Below are 19,673 nucleotides of genomic sequence, written 5' to 3' on the forward strand. Positions count from 1 at the left end.
GGTGGGCGGGACTAGAGTTGGCAGGGGAATCTGAGGGGGCGGGACAGAGACGTCATGACGCAGGGGCGGGGCGGAGAGCGAGGTTGAGCGGAGGGACGCATCGTGCGTGGGTTGTGCTGCAGTTGGAGGAGTTAGAGACACTCGGGTGTTCGGGTTCTGACAGGAGAATCGTTAGTGAATGAGGAAGTGACATCATTGGCTGATTTGGGGAGATTTCCAGTGGAGCTGCTGCAGGACGGTGCCTCGGACATTCTCCCCTTAATCTGTCGCTCAGTAACGCTCAATCCTCTCACGTGTATGGCCTCTGCTGGTTGCCATGGAAATGCTCTCAGCCCCCCCATGACTCCTCCCACAACTGCCTGAATTGCCCCAAAATCTGTCCCTTTATGTCCAGTCCCAGTGTCACTCTGAGGCTGGAGACACCGACATTTAGTCGCCTGCGCTAATCACACGTGACGCTTCATTTTCCGAAATCGCCCGAAGATACCGCACGCGGAAACTTGGGAAAACGAAGCGTCACGTGTGATTAGCGCAGGCGACTTTACATTACAGACGATGGGACGAGACGTGAAGCAGTTCGGGGAGATTCTCGTCCAGAAGAACAAGTGATAAGTCACCAGGCGACTAAATCTTCCCGAATGTGTCTCCAGCCTAAGGGTAAGGACACACCGGACGATTGGTCGCCAACGTTTTTAAAAAGCAAATCGCGGCGACATATCGCTCGTTTTGTCTCTGAACAAAACCAAATGAAAGACGTCAGCTCCTGTGCCCACGGCGCGTTTGTGAATCGCCTGTAGCTCCAAAACGCACTGAGACCCTTTTGCGAGGGATTTATCAGAAATAGCCTGTACTTAGCAAAGCACTGAAATCTCCCAGACACGCACACACATACAGATAAGTAGCAGCAATCGTATTCAAATTACAATGCGAACGCAATGACGCAAGAACGTAAAGTCGCCAGGTTACAGCGGGAAGCACAAACCGTTTCCGGCTTGAGTGGAGCACGTTCCGCACAGAGTAATGGGATACAAATCGCTCTGCGCCAATAGTCGCTGTCAATCGTCTGTTCAAAAAAGACCATCGTCTTGTCGCCGCCATTTACTTTTTTACAACGTGGGCGACAAATCGTCCAGTGTGTCCTTACCCTAAGACAACATTATCTGGTCCCCCCACCCACAGTAAAAAGGCCCCACGTTCATCACAACTAACCCCCCCACCATTGACAAAAGACATTGCTGGTCAGAGCCCCCCATAAATGTTAAAGGAAAACTATACCCCCCGAACAATGTAGGTCTCTATAAAAAGATATTGCATAAAACAGCTCATATGTAAAATCTGCTTCATGTAAATGAACCATTATCATAATAATATACTTTTCTAGTAGTATGTGCCATTGGGTAATCATAAATAGAAAATTGCCATTTTAAATCCCAGCCTGTACCCCACATTCTTCCATCCACTGTGTGGCATCAGCGCTGGCATTAGAGTCCCATGCCCCCGGCCCACTTGTGCCCATTGGTGGAATTCACTGTGGGAAGTAGAGGTAGGTCCAGACTGGAGTCATTTGCAGGTTCCCTTGTGTCGGTGCAGAACTATAACAACAGACTAAAGGGCACATTGGCCAGTGCTGCAAGTTGCACAGGGGTAAGTACTGGGGTAAATATGGGGGCACATTGGGGGGCGCTCAGCATTGTATCTGTTTCCTAATAAACAGTGACATGGGAGTGTAACGAATATTAAGTGATAATTAGTGTATGAGAAATGAACTGCAGCCGACACCCTACTGTGAGTGAAAGGGGGGGCAGGTTTCATTAATGTGGAATATGCCAAACCCACAACAAGTGTCAGCTCTTGTGCAGCTCGAGGTACAGTTGGGTGGGAGCCAGGACTGGTGTGGGGGGGAGGAATGATCAGATCTCCCCAGTTTTGCCCAGTGAATGGGAGGCCAAGTTGGCTGAACAAGTGAATGTTACAGTGTGTGGCCCCAGTATAGTTGCCCAATACTATTGTTTCATACAATATTGTGTACAAGGACGGGGGCACTACTGGGTGCTCTCACCCTCACCCTGGTTACGTCTCAGTATAATGTGAGTTTGGGGGATGCCGACAGCTCTTGGTGCTGTTCATCTCCTCCTTGGCCAATGAATTATTGATCAGGCAAGTTCATTATATTGCCCAGGACTCTCTGAATATTTAATGTCCCGTGTTCTCCTCTCAGCCAGGATCACTTTTCTCTCTGGTGTCACATTGGGAAAGGAGTTTCTCTGTTGCCTCATTGTCAATAGATTGGGACAGGGGCAATAATAACTGGACATGGGGTAATAGAAAAGGATGTTAAAGGATAAGTAAACCTTTAACATAAGTGAATGTAAAACGGATGAGGGGGCTATTCCAAGCACTTTTGTCATTTACATTCATTATTTATTTTGTTTTTATTCCAAGATATTAAGGGATACATGTGCTGTTAATATGAATGAATTGTGTTACAACAGCGCCACCTGCTGGTCAGTTTCCCACCAGTCTGACCAGCAAGTAGTCAAGGAAGTTGTCAGGAGAAAGAAAGAGGCGGATGTTCTTCTGCTTAGGAAAGATGTGAGAAAGGTTTCTAATTTTATTCCCCCTCATCAGTTTTACATTCATTTATTTTAAAGGTTTACTTATCCTTTAAAGGGGTTGCTCACCTTTAAATGAACTGTTAGTGTAATGTAGAGAGTGATATTCTGAGACAGTTTGCAGTTGGTTTATTTGTGTTTTTTTATTTAGCTTTTTATTCAGCAGCTCTCCAGTTTGTAATTTCAGCCATCTTGTTGCTAGGGTCCAAATTCCCCTAGCAACCATGCATTGATTTAAATAAGAGACAGGGATATGAATAGGAGAGGCCTGAATAGAAAGAGGAGGAATAAAAAGTAACAATAACAATACATTTGTAGCCTTACAGAGCATTTGTTTTTTAGATGGGGTCAGTGACCCCATTTGAAAGCTACAAAGGGCCAGAAGAAGACGGGAAATAATTAAAAAACTGTTAAAAATTAGAAGTGAAGGCCAATTGAAAAATTGCTTTGAATTAGCCATTCTATAACATACTAAGGGGCAAATTCACTAACCTGCGGAGTTGCGCTAGCGCAGCCTTCGCCGCACTTCATCTGGCGAATTTTTGCCAGGCCGCCGCTAATTCACTAAAATCCAAAGTTGCACTCAGGAGGCGAAAGGTAGTGAAGTCGCGCTAGCGTTAATTCACCAGGCCAAGCGAAGCTGCGCTAGCGTAGGCTAATTTGCATATGGCGCCAAATTGAAATTTGAATGGACGTGTAATGCTGCAGCGCATACAGAACACTACACAAGCCCCGGGAAACGTAATAGAAGTTTAAATAGGTGTTCTAATGCCCTACACTTGTGCCCACAGTATATGTAAGGTGCCATATGTTAACACATTTTGGGGGAAGGTGGGCACCCTAAAAAAATTTTTTGCTCTTTTTCAGCCCATCACCCAAAAAACACCAGTGTTTTTTTTTTTGGGACTTTTTTCAACTTTTTTTTTACAAACTCCTATCTACTCTATTGAACTTCGCCTGCTCTGACCTCGCGAAGTAAACTCTGGCGAAGGAGGTAACGTTCACAAAAAAAAAATCTTAGTAAATTTGCGTAGTTTCGCCCCCCCTTCGCCAGAGTGCAACTTCGCTAGCGTTAGAGTGCGAAGTTGCGCTAGACTATCCACTTCGCTGGCGAAAATGACGTCACGCTGGCAAATTTTCGCCAGCGTTAGCTATTTTGCATTTTAGTGAAATCCCACCCCTTTAAGTAGGATATAAAACCCAATATAAAGGAAGACGTGAGGGAGAAGAAGAGGCTGAAGCTGATGGGTTGGACGCAGACTGTAAGGCAACCACATAACTAATTGTCATCCCCAATGGCAGCGATGCTGGATCCCTCCCCTGGATATTGAGCAGACAGAACCATAACAAAGTCATCAGGGCGTCACACACACGATTATCTGCAGGGGGCGCTTATCTCTCCAGGGCACCTGTAATGATACAACAAACACACCTTTAAAGGACAAGGAAAGTGTAAAACAGAATAAGGCTAGAAATGCTGTATTTTGTATACTAAACATAAACATGAACTTACTGCACCACAAGCCTAATCAAACAAATGATTTATGCTTTCAAAGTTGGCCACTGGGGGCTGTCATCTTGTAACTTTGTTATACATCTTGGCCTGACCCTGACCCTGCACATGCTCAGTGTGATCTGGGCTGCTTAGGGGTCGTCATACACAAAGCTGCTTGAGTTCTGCATGGCTGGGAAGTAAGGCAGGGGCTCCCCCTGCTGTACATAAGTATGATTGTTTCCCTGCAGAGCAGTTAGGGACCGTCTGACAATTCCTATCCACAGCAGTAAATGAAGGGAGAATTTCACTGCATACAGTCAGGTTTCTTATAAAAACTGTACACATTTTTTAATTAAAGTATATTGGAGATAGGTTTCTTTTTCATTAAAGAAAGTAAAAATGGGATTTTATTGTTTTGCCTTTCCTTGTCCTTTAAGTTAACGTTTAGTATGTTATAGAATGGATAATTCTAAGCAACTTTTTAGTTGGTCTTCATTATTTATTTGTTATAGTTTTTTAATTATTTGCTGCTTCTGACACTTTCCAGCTTTCAAATGGGGGTCACTGACCCCACCTTAACAACAAATGCTCTGTAAGGCTACACATATATTGTTATTGCTACTTTTTATTCCTCATCTTTCTATTCAGGCCTCTCCTATTCATATTCCAGTCTCTTATTCAAATCAATTCATGGTTGCTAGGGGAATTTGGACCTTAGCAACCAGATGGCTAAAATGACAAACTGAAGAGCCGCTGAATAAAAAGCTTAATAAGTCAAAAACCACTACAATAAAAAATTAAAACCAAATTGCAAATTGTTTCAGAATATCCCTCTGTACATCATACTAACAGTTAATTTAAAGGTCAACAACCCCAACAACATATGCCATTAATTACCCTGAGCGCCCCAAATAGACCAATTGATTGAATCTGCCGCTGCACCCTAACTTGTACAGCCGAATGACCCGCAAGATAGGGGGCTGGAAGAGGGATTACAAAGAACAAGGGTTTCTCAAATGATGTACCACAAGTTTTGTCGTCTTATGGGATACACCAAGATTTTTAAATCACTGGGGGGGGGAGGGGTACATCAAGGATCTACTAATTAAATCTTAGATGTTGAACGTTCCTCATTTTCCTTTTTAGTAGAACCTTTTATTAGAACATGTTTTTCCTGCTGTTCATCAGAAGAAGGAGCTGCCCTGTTGAATAGGAATGGGAAGCTCTATGGCGCCCCCAGTGGATAGAAAGGCAAGAACAGAACATTTGTTTGTGTAGGTTTAATCTAAAGAGCTGACAATCAGACCACAAACAAACGCGGCTCCTATGTCCATTCTAACTGTCACGGCACCAAAAAGCAGATTGAGGCTTTTTCTACAATAGAATCTCCTGCCCAGATTTCTGCACAAATGATTTTGGTGTCAGATTGGGTTGGAAGCTGAACGTAGAAATCTGAAAAAATTGCTTCATTTTAAAATACAATCTAAACCATCCCAAATGAAACTTAATCAGTAAATGACTTTGTGTATCTGAAAGCCCTTCCCAGTGTCAGACTGGCCCACAGGGATACCAGGAAAACTCCCGGGGGGGCCCAGGTGTCAGGGGTCCCTCCTGCTGATAAACATTTGGCCTATTTCATGGCCATTCCCTATTTCTATGAGAACAAAGAGACTAAATAGATGGAATAATAGATTATAGTCTGTAAAGAAAAGAGACTAGGGGATTAGAGGTTGAGGGAGGAGAGGAATTATAATAGTAGTGAGAGTGGGCTCCTGATCTAAGGTCTTTTGGTGGGCCCCTGGTATAAGATTTTTGGGTGGGCTCCTGGTTTCCCAGTCCAACACTGGCCCTTCCCTGGTGCTCAGGAGCCACATGCAGTGAAGCAGCACAAAACGCAGGTCCTTGGAGAGTTGCTGGTGGATAATGTCAGTGATCAAACTCCTGACTTTTTCTTCTCTAAATGAACATTTCCTCTGATGTGACCAGACTGACTCCGGCTCTTTCATTGTGGGTCCCTCCCATGTAAGCTCAGCCTGAAACATTATGGCACAAGAAGGGGGCAATGGCAATCATAGATATAGGCTTGATGGTTCAGCTTGCAACATCACCATACTGAGAAAGTGCCCACCTTCCAACACCATCAATGATTCATTTACATCAGTATAAGCACATAAAGCTCTTGCTGAACTACTAACAACAACAATGACTGATGGGATCATCTAGTACAACATAGTATGATACAGTATTACTAACAGAACAGCCTTTGCTCATGGAATCGTCCCAACACCTCAGAGACCAGCTACAAGACCGACAACAACTGAGCTACGCACCCCCCGAGAGCCTCCTTACTAACAGCTTGTTAACCTCTTATCCATAGAACCCTATGTAAGGTCCTAACTGTTAACTGTCAATTGAGCTGATAGTTTGTATTGTTGACTTAGTTAATTTTGTTACTTTGATATAAGAAACTAGACACATAACTAAAATGCAACAATGCAGAATCTTACTGTCTAATTTTGAACACATACATTATGTACAAATCTTTAATAAAAACAAGTTTTTTTAAAAAAAAAAAGTTGTCATCTAGCTGTTCCAATCTTTCCTACTGTCTCCATCTTCATCTCTTGTCTCCTTCTAACATTACTGTCCATACCTTGCCCTACTTTCTCCAACTTACTCCTACTGCTTCCATCTTACATTACTGTCTTCATCTTTCCCTTCTGTCTCCATCTTGTCCTTCTGTCTTGTCCTACTGTCTCCATCTTGCATTACAGTCTTCAACTTGCCCTACTGTCGTCTTTAACTTACCCTACTGTCTTAATCTTGCTCTACTGTCCTCATCTTGTCCTACTTTCTCCATCTTTCCCTACTGTCTCCATCTTGTCCTACTGTTTTCAACTTGACCTACTGTCTGAATTTTGCACTTTTGTCTCCATCTTTTCCTACTGTCTTCAACTTGCCCTACTGTCTCCATCTTGCCCTACTGTCTCCATCTTGCCCTACTGTCTCCATCTTGTCCTACTGTCTCCATCTTGTCCTACTGTTTCCATATTGCCCTACTGTCTCCATCTTGTCCCACTGTCTCCATCTTGTCCTACTGTTACATAGTTACATAGTTACATAGTTAAATTGGGTTGAAAAAAGACAAAGTCCATCAAGTTCAACCCCTCCAAATGAAAACCCAGCATCCATACACACACCCCTCCCTACTTTTAATTAAATTCTATATACGCATAGCTATATTAACTATAGAGCTTATTATCAGAATAGCCTTTGATATTATGTCTGTCCAAAAAATCATCCAAGCCATTCTTAAAGGCATTAACTGAATCAGCATCACAACATCACCCGGCAGTGCATTCCCCAACCTCACTGTCCTCACTGTGATGAACCCCCTACTCTGTTCCTTTAAATGAAACTTCTTTTCCTCTAGTCTGAAGGGGAGGCCTCTGGTACGTGATTCTCTTTATGGGTAAAAAGGTCCCCTGCTATTTGTCTATAATGTCCTCTAATGTACTTGTAAAGTCTAATCATGTCCCCTCACAAGCGCCTTTTTTCCCCCAGAGAAAACAACCCCAACCTTGTCAGTCTCCCCTCATAATTTAACTCTTCCCTCCCTCTAACCAGTTTAGTTGCACTTAGTCTCTGCACTCTCTCCAGCTCATTTATATCCCTCTTAAGGACTGGAGTCCAAAACTGCCCCCATACTCCAGATGAGGCCTCACCAGGGACCTATAAAGAGACACAATTATGTTTCATCCCTTGAGTTAATGCCCTTTTTTATACAAGAACTTTATTTGCTTTAGTAGCCACAGAATGACACTGCCCAGAATTAGACAACTTGTTATCTACAAAGACCCCAAGATCCTTCTCATTTAAGGAAACTCCCAACACACTGCCATTTAGTGTAGAACTTGCATTTATATTATTTTTGCCAAAGTGCATAACCTTGCATTTATCAACATTGAACCTCATTTTCCAGTTTGCTCCCCAGTTTTCCAGTTTAGACAAATCACTGTGCAAAGTGGCAGCATCCTGCATGGAACCTATAGTTCTGCACAATTTAGTCTCATCTGCACAAATAGAAACAGTACTTTCAATGGCCACCTCCAGGTCATTAATAAACAAGTTGAAAAGCAAGGGACCTAGTACAGAGCCCTGCGGTACTCCACTAACAACACTGGTCCAATTAGAAAATGTTCCATTTACCACCACTCTTTGTAGTCTATCTTTTAGCCAGTTCTCTATCCAGGTACAAATACTATGTTCCAGGCCAACATTCCTTCATTTAACCAGTAACCTTCTGTGTGACACTGTATCAAATGCTTTAGCAAAGTCTAAGTAAATCACATCCACTGCCATCCCAGAGTCAAGGTCTCTACTTACCTTCTCATAAAAAGAAATTAAGTTAGTCTGACAAGATCTATTACACATAAAACCATGCTGGCACAAACTCATAGTATTATGATTTGCTATGAAGTCCAGTATCTTATCCTTTATTAACCCTTCGAAAAGCTTTCCTACCACTGACGTCAGACTAACTGGCCTATAGTTTTGAGACTGAGAACGGGATCCTTTTTTGAATAGAGGCACCACATTAGCAATTCGCCAGTCTCTCGGCTCTATGCCAGATCTCAATGAATCCTGAAAAATTAAGTAAAGAGGTTTGGCAATCACAGAGCTAAGCTCGCTAATTACCCTGGGATGAATAAAATCTGGCCCTGGACCTTTGTTAATCTTAACATGTTCAAGTCTCTTTTGAATTTCATCATGTATGAACCATGCATCATTAGTTGTATTACTAGAATTGGGAGTGTTAAGAAGGAAACCTTCACTTACCGATTCCTCATTTGTGTAGACAGATGAAAAATATGAGTTCAGAATCTGCGCTTTTATTTTGTTTTCATCAATCAGCTGACCCCCCTCTGATAGTAAGGGTCACACCCCTTCCTGCTTCATTTTATTACTATTAACATATTTAAAAAATAATTTTGGATTTTTTTTACTGCTTGCTTCAATATCCTTTTCTATAGCAATTTTAGCTTGCCTTATAGCTTCTTTGCATGATTTATTGGCCTCCTTGTACCTTATAAATGTTTCGGCTGTACCAGCTAACTTGAAAGCCTTAAAAGCAGGTCTTTTCTTACCCACCTCAACACCAACGCTTCTATTGAACCAAAAAGGTTTTGCTTTGCAACGACGTTCCTTGCTTACAAGTGGAATATACTGACAAGTAGATTTATTAAGCAGCATTTTAAAGACTTCCCATTTTTGTTCTGTGTTTAACCCTGTGAAAAGCATTTCCCACTTAATATGTTGCAGAGATGCCCTTATACTGTCACAGTTTGCACGTCTGAAATTTAGTGTTTTAGTTGGTCCCTTATAGAATTGCTTCTGCAACAGAATCTCAAAGGAGACCATGTTATGATCACTATTCCCTAAATGCCCCTCACCCACACAAATGTTAGAGATGAGTTCAGTATTGTTAGTTATTACAGGTACAAAAGAGAGTTATTCCTAGTAGGTTCTTGAACGAGCTGGAATAAAAAGTTGTCATTCAGCATATTTACAAACCTACTAGCTTATCAACCCCATTACCCCAGTCAATGTCTGGATAATTGAAGTCACCCATAGCAACAACGTGACCCAGCTGTGAAGCCGCTTGTATCTGCAAGAGTAGCTGGGCTTCATACTCGACACTTATACCAGGTGGTTTATAACATACACCAATGAGAATTCTCTTTGTTACCTTTTGCCCAGTCAAAATCTCTACCCAGAAGGATTCTACACCCTCACCAGTGGCAGCTATTGTTATTTCTTTAGCGCATGGCTTTAATTCAGGCTTTACATACAAACACACTCCTCCACCCGCTATTTAATCCCTCTGTCCCTCCTAAAAAGGGTGTAACCATTTAAATTCACAATCCAGTCACATGTTTCATCCCACCATCTTGTCCCACTGTCTCCATCTTGCCCTACTGTCTCCATCTTGTCCTACTGTCTCTATCTTGCCCTTGTGTCTCAATCTTGCCCTACTGTCTCCTTCTTGCCCTACTGTCTCCATCTTGCCCTACTGTCTCCATCTTGTCCTACTGTCTCTATCTTACCCTACTGTCTCCATCTTGCCCTTGTGTCTCAATCTTGCCCTACTGTCTCCTTCTTGCCCTACTGTCTCCATCTTGTCCTACTGTCTCCATCTTGCATTACTGTCTCCATCTTGCCCTACTGTCTCCATTTTGTTCTACCTTCTTCATCTTGTCTCCATGTTGTCCTATGTGTACATTGCCCTTTGTAGCGTTACTGTATAAGCTGTACTCCTCTCACTGCCACTGCTGTTCTGCTGCAATGGACTATATGTGGGGCCTGGGGAAGTTCAGTCCGTCCCATTAATGACAGTTCTGTATGTGACTCTGGGTGAGACTTTACATTGGCCGTGGGAATAATGTGGCCTGAAATCCACGCCATGCTTAGTGCCCATTATTTCTCTCTTCATCACTGCCTCTTGCTCACCCATTACCACCAGCCCTTTGGATGTTTCCTTATTTTTAAGGCACATTTTAAAAATAATATTACATTTAAAAAAAATAACTTCTGCTGATGCAATGAACCTCCTGTTCCCACTTCCACTTTCAGCATAAATTTAGCCCTGGAATGAGGATGTTGCAGAGCAAACTGCTGACTGTAATGTGCAACGATAGAGAAAAATATTTATACAAAAGTGAAATCTCTGCACCCCCATGACTGGCACTAAATCTCCTGATTATGTTATGATTTCACATTAAATATATTTATCTTTCCTTCCCTCCTCCTTAGGGAATGTGCCTCTTGAGCTCCAGTTAGATACACTATATACAGTATATATATAAATCAGATACCATTTGTCTCTTTATTGGATGATACACAAAGAAGTGACATCTCTTCAGGTCACAGGTCCATCACCTGCAGGGAGACTGGGGGACACCATTTTGGAATCCATGAAGGTTTGGATAAGTCTGGATGTGGCTCCAGGGGAGACCCCTGTTTGTCTTGTCCAGGTCAGGAGTGACTTTGCTGAACCTGAGCACGAGAAATCCTGACTTGCAGCAAATAAAAAAATAAATAAAATTCCAAATGGGATGTTTTATATCTGGTCCCATTTTTCTTTCAGAGAGACAGACCCCTGATCTTGAGAAGTGGAGATTCTTTCTCTTTTTTATCATTTGGAAACCCACAGGGGTGTGTGACTTGTCCTTAAGGTGTGGAGATTGGCAGGGGCCCTGCTGCCACGTGATTCTGATTTATAAATTGGAATTGATTGGTCCCCCCCTTGACTTACTCGAAAAGGTAAGCGCTGGGTGCAGGGGGGGCAGCGCCCCTGGAGATTAGATGGAGAGGTGAGGCTGGTGTGGGCTCAGTATTTACTGCTATAAATCTCGGGCTTCATTCTCACATTCAGCACCTGATGGAAAAGACACATTGGAGCAGCACCTTCTCAATATAAGACTGAAGGAATGTGCTCCGGTCTATAACAGGTGTCATTCCCTCGCTCACCTCCCCTGCACAGTGCGGCTGATCACATAGTACAGAAACCAATCACTCCCCTATAATAGTACATAAGAACCTTTGCAGGTCACATGACCCATCGGCAAGCTAACTAGAGTGCAAGCTCTCCCTGCAACTGCTGGGGATCCCAGGCCCGGAGCATATTTCCCAACATTTGAAAATTGGAAAGAGGAACAAAAAGATTAGTCACGTGCACACATTTTTGAACACCCCTCCTAATTACCATGTCAATTTTTACAAAATTCAGCAGGTTATGGAAAGTCTGAACACATTTCTGGGGGTTTTAGTCTTATTTTATATGTTATAACAGTTTTGCTAATGAGAGTGAAATTGCCTTTTAAACTGCAAGTCTCAGAGAACAGTTACAGTTGTATCTCAGTGCAGGGGCTGAGTATTCTAGGTTCTCTGCCAAAAGTCTCTTATTTAATAGTTACAGTTGTATCTCAGTGCAGGGGCTGATTATTCTAGGTTCTCTGCCAAAAGCCTCTTATTTAATTAAGTTTCAGAAATGTTGTCTCTTTTTCTGGTGTCAGTGTAGGAAATCAAAGACAAACTCGGGACATTTCAGAAAGAAACCCAGAAGAGCGGACTGAGCCGTCACAAATGGGACAGTTGGGAAGCTATGCCAGAGGGATACTGATTTATAAGGGGGGTTTGATATATGTGCTTTAGAAATGGTCTTATTTCCAAAATTCTGTCAGGCCCTAAAATGATTTCACTGCAAGGTCTCCTAGTGGGGAGATCAGCCCCTTATGTATAGCGCCAACATAGTCTGCAGCGCTTTATAGAGATGCCGCATGTTTTACATCAATTTGCCCAGTAATGCAGTGAGACTTGCCCCCTTCCCTCATCAACTGCATTCACTAATGCTCTGTAAGGGAAATGTACATATTAGCAGTTACTAGATTGCAAGCTCTTCTGAGCAGGCCCCTGTCTATCGTTTGCACTGATCTGTAATATAATCTGTATATACATTGCATGGCATGGCAGAACCGCTGGATACTTTGTCTATCGCAGGTTTTCCTGCATTTTGACTCATAACTAGGATCTCTCTTCACTAGGAGTCATGGTGAGCGCTCTCTGCCATCTAGTGGAGACAAGGAGAAATTGCAGTCACATTACTGAACTTGATCTAAACCCCAGAGGATCCTTTGTTTTACTCCAGAAAATGTCCTGTAGTGCAGTGAGTCTTTTTGTTCTTACTGTTTGTGTCCAGGCTGGGGAGCAGTATAAGTTTGGATCCATCTGATTTCAATATAAAAATGTCTGAGTTGCTGATTAGGAAACCCCCATTCGCTAGTTACATCAGTAGCTTTACGTTAAAACTGAGCTGCTATTCCCACATGTGGAACCTCAGACTTGGCCAAACTTTTCTCAACTCACCCCTAGTGTCAAGAAAGATTCTCTAGGGGGTTAATGCTTCCTCTATCTTACAGCGAGAGTTTATACAAAGGGATTCTGACATGATTTTTATTGTGCCGTTTTTATTTCTAAATGACACTGTTTACACTGCAAATAATTGACTGTACAATATAAAATGTCATTCCTGAAGCAGCAAGTGTATTTAGTTGTAATATTGGTGTGTAGGTGCATCTCAGCTCATTTTGCCTGGTCATGTGCTTTCAGAAAGAGCCAGCACTTTAGGATGGAACTGCTTTCTGGCAGGCTGTTGTTTCTCCTACTCAATGTAACTGAATGTGTCTCAGTGGGACCTGGATTTTACTATTGAGTGCTGTTCTTAGATCTACCAGGCAGCTGTTATCTTGTTTTAGGGAGCTGCTATCTGGTTACCTTCCCATTGTTCTGTTGTTAGGCTGCTGGTGGGAAGGGAGGGGTGATATCAGTCCAACTTGCAGTACAGCAGTAAAGAGTGATTGAAGTTTATCAGAGCACAAGTCACATGACTGGGGGCACCTGGGAAACTGACAATATGTCTAGCCCCATGTCAGATTTCTGAATTAGATATATATATATAAAAAAAAATCTATTTTGAAAAAAACAAGTTTTACCGTGATATAATCATTATAACAGAGAGTCCCATGTAACGCACGCTCTACACTGACTTGTACGGACATGTGACTTGCCACAAAAGCTCATGTCCTCTGGCAATTTTAAATATTTATGAATAAGTTGCTGAATGTTATACACTAGGGCCCCGGGCCCCTGGGTTTTCCCATTTCTCGTGTATAATGGAGTTGCTGTTTACAATGTGCCCCAATGTGCCCTTCAGCCGGCTCTGATAAAGCCCACACACAAGGTGCAAAGTAGAAGGAATGAAAAGGAGCTTTCACCTTCCTTGAGACGTTACTTTCAGCCATTGAGTATGTTATAGAATGGCTAATTCTCAGCAACTTTTCAATTGCTCTTCATTTTTATAGTTTTGGAATTATTTGCCTTTTTCTTCTGACTCTTTCCAATCTTGAAAAACAAATACTCTGTAAGGCTACAAATGTATTGTTATTGCTACTTTTTATTTCTCATCTTTCTATTCAGGCCTCTCCTATTTATATTCCAGTCTCTTATTCAGATCAATGCATGGTTGCTAGGGGAATTTAGACCCTAGCAACCAGATACCTGAAATTTCAAAGTGGAGAGCTGCTGAATAAAAATCTAAATTACTCAAAAACCACAACTAAAAAATGAAAACTTATTACAAATTGTCTCAGAATATCCCTCTCTACATCATACTAACAGTTCATTTAAAAGGGAACAAGGTTTTCATTGCTTTTTTTTACTTTGATAAATAACACATTTTAGGGCTACTTTACTAACTTGCCTATTCCTACCTATACGGTTAACTAATCTCTCCCTATAGAGTGCTATAAGGTAGTTCCCAGAGAGCATAAAGCATTGAGCTTCCTACCCATTACAAGCCAACAACAGACGAATATTCCACTAAGTTGAAACTTCACAATCCTATGCCAAAATGGTGATACTGCAGTTACAAGAATAAAGATTTGCTTATTTGGTTTTATTTAGCTTTATTTAAATGTATTATATGGACACATGCAGGGGCTTCTATGCCCCATACTGCTTGAGGCGGTTGATAAGATGCAGCTTCCTTAACCCCTCCACCCACCCGTAGCTTTTTGTGCTCCCACTGGGGTAAGGTATGCTGCATCAGTAGGGCCAGTAGCCTAGAATGTTATTGGGCATGACCCTATTTCTGTGGTGTTCAGGGATGAATCAGCTCCTGGCTTGTCACCTCTTCACCACCAGAGTTTGGATTCAATGGCTCTTCTTCTTCTGCAGTTTGTTGAAATGGGCCATCTATCTCCTCAATGTCATTTTCAGGTTCAGGATTTAATGAACCATCAGCATTTGAGGTTTCTTCATTAATTTGTGAGGCCTGGTCACATGATCCCTCTTTCTCCTCAGCCTCATTTCCAGTGCCAGGTTCAGTATTACATGAACCATCACCAACTGAGGCTTCTTCAACTCCAGGGTTTGGATTCAATGGCTCCTCTTCTTCTGCAATTTGTTGCAATGGGCCATCTATCTCCTCAATGTCATTTTCAGGTTCAGGATTTAATACATTTTACATGAACCATCACCAACTGAGGCTTCTTCAACTCCAGGGTTTGGATTCAATATCTCCTCTTCTTCTGCAGTTTGTTTAAATGGGCCATCTATCTCCTCAATGTCATTTTCAGGTTCAGGATTTAATGAACCATCAGCATTTGAGGTTTCTTCATTAATTTCTGAGGCCTGGTCACATGATCCCTCTTTCTCATCAGCCTCATTTTCAGTGCCAGGTTCAGTATTACATGAACCATCACCAACTGAGGCTTCTTCAACTCCTGGGTTTGGATTCAATGGCTCCTCTTCTTCTGCAATATGTTGAAATGGGCCATCTATCTCCTCAATGTCATTTTCAGGTTCAGGATTTAATGAACCATCAGAATTTGAGGTTTCTTCATTAATTTGTGAGGCCTGGTCATGTGATCCCTCTTTCTCCTCAGCCTCATTTCCAGTGCCAGGTTCAGTATTACATGAACCATCACCAACTGAGGCTTCTTCAACTCCAGGGTTTGGATTCAATGGCTCCTCTTCTTCTGCAGTTTGTTGAAATGGGCCATCTATCTCCTCAATGCCATTTTCAGGTTTAGGATTTAAAGAACCATCAGCATTTGAGGTTTCTTCATTAATTTGTGAGGCCTGGTCACATGATCCTTCTTTCTCATCAGCCTCATTTCCAGTGCCAGGTTCAGTATTATATGAACCATCACCAACTGAGGCTTCTTCTTTCATCTCAGGGGCCTGGTCACATGAGTCATCGTCCTGTACAGAATTTACTTCATTTGACTCATTGGAAAGCTCTTCACATTCATTATCTTCAAGGTCTAAAATAATTTAAACAAAATTACAATATAGAAAATCAAAGACTTTCTTTTTAAATTGACTTTAGACAAACGTGCACTGATAATGTATCTCTGTTTTACATCCCTAATACAGATACTGTATGTTTTGCTTAGTTTGGAGACATGTCAACTAGGAATAACCCAATTTTTCAGTTGATACAAATTTGTGTAGGACAAGCATTATAATAAATAAAATAATTAAGTACAACTATACAGAGATTAAGTGCCATGTGGTTAGAGACACAGTAGGAAGGAGGTCCTAGCCCCATAAAGCTTACAATCTAAGAGGGTCTTTTCTTGTGTTCATCTCTTGTGTTTCTGATCATCCTTGGGCGTAGGCAACAGCCCTCACAATCTAACTGAACTACAACATTGTCTAATATATTTGATTTTAAAATCCATTCTATGTTTACCTTTAGTAGGTTCTTCAGTATTTTCCTCCTCACTTGAAGAATATTGTATCTTTAGAGGATTTAGTTTACTCTTATAAGGTGTACTTTGCCGTTTACATTGGCTGGTCTTTTGTAATTCTAAATAAAGGGGAATATCAGAGTTAAACCATTGTACCTTTAATACAGTTACATTTTCATATAAAGGTGAAAGAATCTCAGGTGATATTGACTTTGAGTGTGAGATGTTATATGGGTACAAGTATTTATAATAATAATGTATCTGGTTCTACCAGGAACTTACAACTATTGTATCTTGCAACTTATGCATTACTTAAAGCTGAAATAACAGCAAACATTGAACGTGTGGGAAGATAAACGGCTCGTGTAAATGTTTCTAATGTGTTTTATGGTTGTAGCATTTCCAGCCCCATCCCAAATATATTAGATTGGATCCATCATGGTTATTCTATGTCTCCTATACACATTTCTAAACTGATGGCAACTGGTGTCTGAAACGTGACTGTGAGTAGGTGAATGAATGTAAGAGACGTGGGTCTGTATTTCACATGTTTTCTGTGGGATTTAGATAGGACATCCTTTCATAATGTACCTTGTGAGGCTCTAGAAGTTTCTTCTTCCTCACTTTCCTCTTCACTTGAGTATTTTATAGTGAGCGGATTTACTTTCTCTCGGAATGGTGTGTTCCGGTTTCTAAGAGGTATTGTTGGACTTCTCTCTAAAACAAAAAAACAAGTGGCACCTTCATTACATAACTGTCCCTATAATCATCCTGAAACCATAGATCTGTCTGTTTTCATAGACAGAGGGTTGGGATCCATTGTACATATTTTGCCCATATATCTAGTTATATATAAATATAATATATTATATCTTTGAGCAAGTATGGGATATGAACATTTAAACAAAGCAAAGAAAGGGCAATTTTATATTTTGCATTTGGTACAAAACCATTCTCCTTCCACTATTCCCATCATGGCTTGAACCCCCCTTTCAAATTTACCTTGAGGCGTCTTGCTCTCTTTTTCCTCCTCCTCATCTTCTTCTTCTTCATCTGAAACTATTTTCAGGCATGGTGTGAGGTTCCTTTTATGTGGACAACTCTCTGCAATACAAATGGAATTCTTGGTTACTCTGTTTTGCATATAAAACAATTATAAAAACCTTCCCTTCCAGATTCGGAACTAATAGCAATATACAATTCTTACTCAAACTAATCTATCTTTCTAAAAAGTTGCTACAGAAACAGCCATTATCACCTCCAGGAGCCGGTAGTTCCATGTCCAATGAACTTAATATTTATAATGCTGATGCCTAAACGTCAAGTACTAGCTGTTAGTTCACTTACCTTTTATAGAGCGTCGTGCTTTAAGAGCCTTAAGGTGGTCCTTAATTTCCCCTCTGATCTGTTTGTCAGGGGGCAGATCTTTAACAAATGGGTGCTTTAGGAGTTGCTTTGCAGTTGGTCTGCTATTAACATTCTTCTCCAAACATAACTCCAGAAATGATTGGAATTTTTCTGACCTGGAAAAAGATGAATATATTTGTTAACTTCAGCTTTCTGGTTAAACTCCCCTTGAGAGAAGGCTCTTAAATACATACTGTAGGCTCCAATAATTACTGTGCATATATGAAAATGGCACGGCAAACAATGGCCATTCTTAAGGGCACATCAGTGAGTAGAAAGTATAATATATTGAGGTAATAAGATAACAAGGTTACACCTTGGTGGATGTCATTGACTTTATAGAATATACAGCAGATTGTGCAATGAATGTAGAACCTAAATAAACCCATGCATCTTTTTTGGGTAAATGGGTAAAGTCAGGTTGTAAATGAAACCCCCATTTAGAGAATGACTCACCATTTGTTTGATGGCAGTTTTGGTGTAGGATTTTGAAGGATATGGTCTACGATGTCCTCTGGGTCAATATCAACAAATGCTAAAAGTTGTTCAAAGTAAAATAGGATCAGTAAAATAATGATCTTAAATATTCCGCTACATGATATGGTTTCCTACACGTCTCTATAGCACAAGGTTTAATCTCAAAACCTCCTGCCTTGATTACAATGTAGACATGAGATTTGTTGAGTTTTACTTACGAGGTTGTCCCTCTGCCATTTCATATGCTGCCATCCCCAATGACCATATATCACACTGAAAAAAATAAAGAATAATACAAAGAAATTAAATGGATTGTATATAATTCACAGATACAAATATTTTTCCTCATTTCAGTCTTTTTAATGGTAAAAATAATCTGCGATGGTGATTTATTTTAAAAAATATCCATAAAAGACTAGACATGGTGAATTAATAACATCCTTCTACTATGAGAACTGCATTCCCCAAAGTGTATTGAGCTATACACTATCACGCAAAAATAACGGGGTGTCTCGCTGATAGAGGAAGGCGCAACTAATTCCACTCGTTATTTTAAATTTCACACCAAATTATGAAGCACAATAGATGATTATGATAAAACAGTAATCAAGCATGTGATTTACCTTCACGTCATATCCCTGTTGGCTTGTGGAAATTTCCGGGGCTTTCCAATCAGGGGTTCCTAGATCTTCATAGCACATCCCTGTTTCCTTGTCAAGCATTCCGCTGATGCCAAAATCAACTAAAAGCACAAATGAGACATGTTATAATCATCAATATTCTCAGTCCTAGTTACACAGCAATTAATTAGTAGGGAAATGGCCTGCGTGTGCACAGCAATTAATTAGTAAAAATACACGTGCCGCTTGACCTTTAAACTATACATTGTGTCCTAGTGTTTGGCAACTGTTCATCATTATTTGAGAAAAAAGCTTCACTTACTTATTTTGACTTTTGCCTCTTCTGTCAACATAATGTTGAGACATTTGATGTCTCGATGGGCGACGCGGTGCTTGTGTAGGTGTTTCAGACCCTGTAGAAATTGAATTAACAATTATTAGGATTGAAAAGTCACGTGATAGAGTTAATGACGTAAAGGTGTGTTAAAGAGGTGCAAGAAGAAGCCTGAAATGGAAATATTTAGACATACATGTAAGGTCTCCCTGCAGAAATAGGCAATCCACTTCTCACTAAGGGGACTACCATTCATGCTGCTGACTAAGTCACCGATGGAGCCGCCGCCGCAGAGCTTCATCGTAATCTAAAAAGAAGAAGAAAAAAAAGATCTGATTTATACTGGAAAAGCTTTGTAACGAATTCCACATCTATAGTAATAGACTTCGTTAAATTTAGATGTAGCCGGGCAAC

The 19,673-nt window shown here is 41.1% G+C and overlaps 1 protein-coding gene across 1 annotated transcript; it reads right to left on the bottom strand.

The window, feature by feature from the left end:
• Positions 1–14,414: 14,414 nt before the first annotated feature.
• Positions 14,415–19,560, bottom strand: LOC121399204 (traf2 and NCK-interacting protein kinase-like). Its single transcript, XM_041579275.1, has 9 exons — positions 19,456–19,560; positions 19,248–19,338; positions 18,929–19,047; positions 18,285–18,436; positions 17,769–17,944; positions 17,424–17,525; positions 17,013–17,138; positions 16,424–16,540; positions 14,415–15,992 (listed from the first exon to the last, which is right to left on the bottom strand). Exons 1-9 carry the CDS (start codon positions 19,558–19,560, stop codon positions 15,178–15,180), a joined length of 1,803 nt encoding a protein of 600 aa, XP_041435209.1. The 3' UTR covers positions 14,415–15,177.
• Positions 19,561–19,673: the final 113 nt, after the last annotated feature.

Source organism: Xenopus laevis, chromosome 1S (assembly GCF_017654675.1).
Source record: "Xenopus laevis strain J_2021 chromosome 1S, Xenopus_laevis_v10.1, whole genome shotgun sequence".
Classification (NCBI taxonomy): Eukaryota; Metazoa; Chordata; class Amphibia; order Anura; family Pipidae; genus Xenopus; species Xenopus laevis.

Excerpts from the sequence above, each read along its gene's own strand:
- LOC121399204 (XM_041579275.1), bottom strand. The coding sequence starts at position 19,560 with ATGAAGCTCTGCGGCGGCGGCTCCATCGGTGACTTAGTCAGCAGCATG. Across the intron at positions 19,048-19,247 it reads AGAGGCAAAAGTCAAAATAA|TTGATTTTGGCATCAGCGGA; the intron begins GTAAGTGAAGCT and ends TTGTGCTTTTAG. Across the intron at positions 15,993-16,423 it reads TACTGAAGAACCTACTAAAG|ACCTTGAAGATAATGAATGT; the intron begins GTAAACATAGAA and ends AAATTATTTTAG.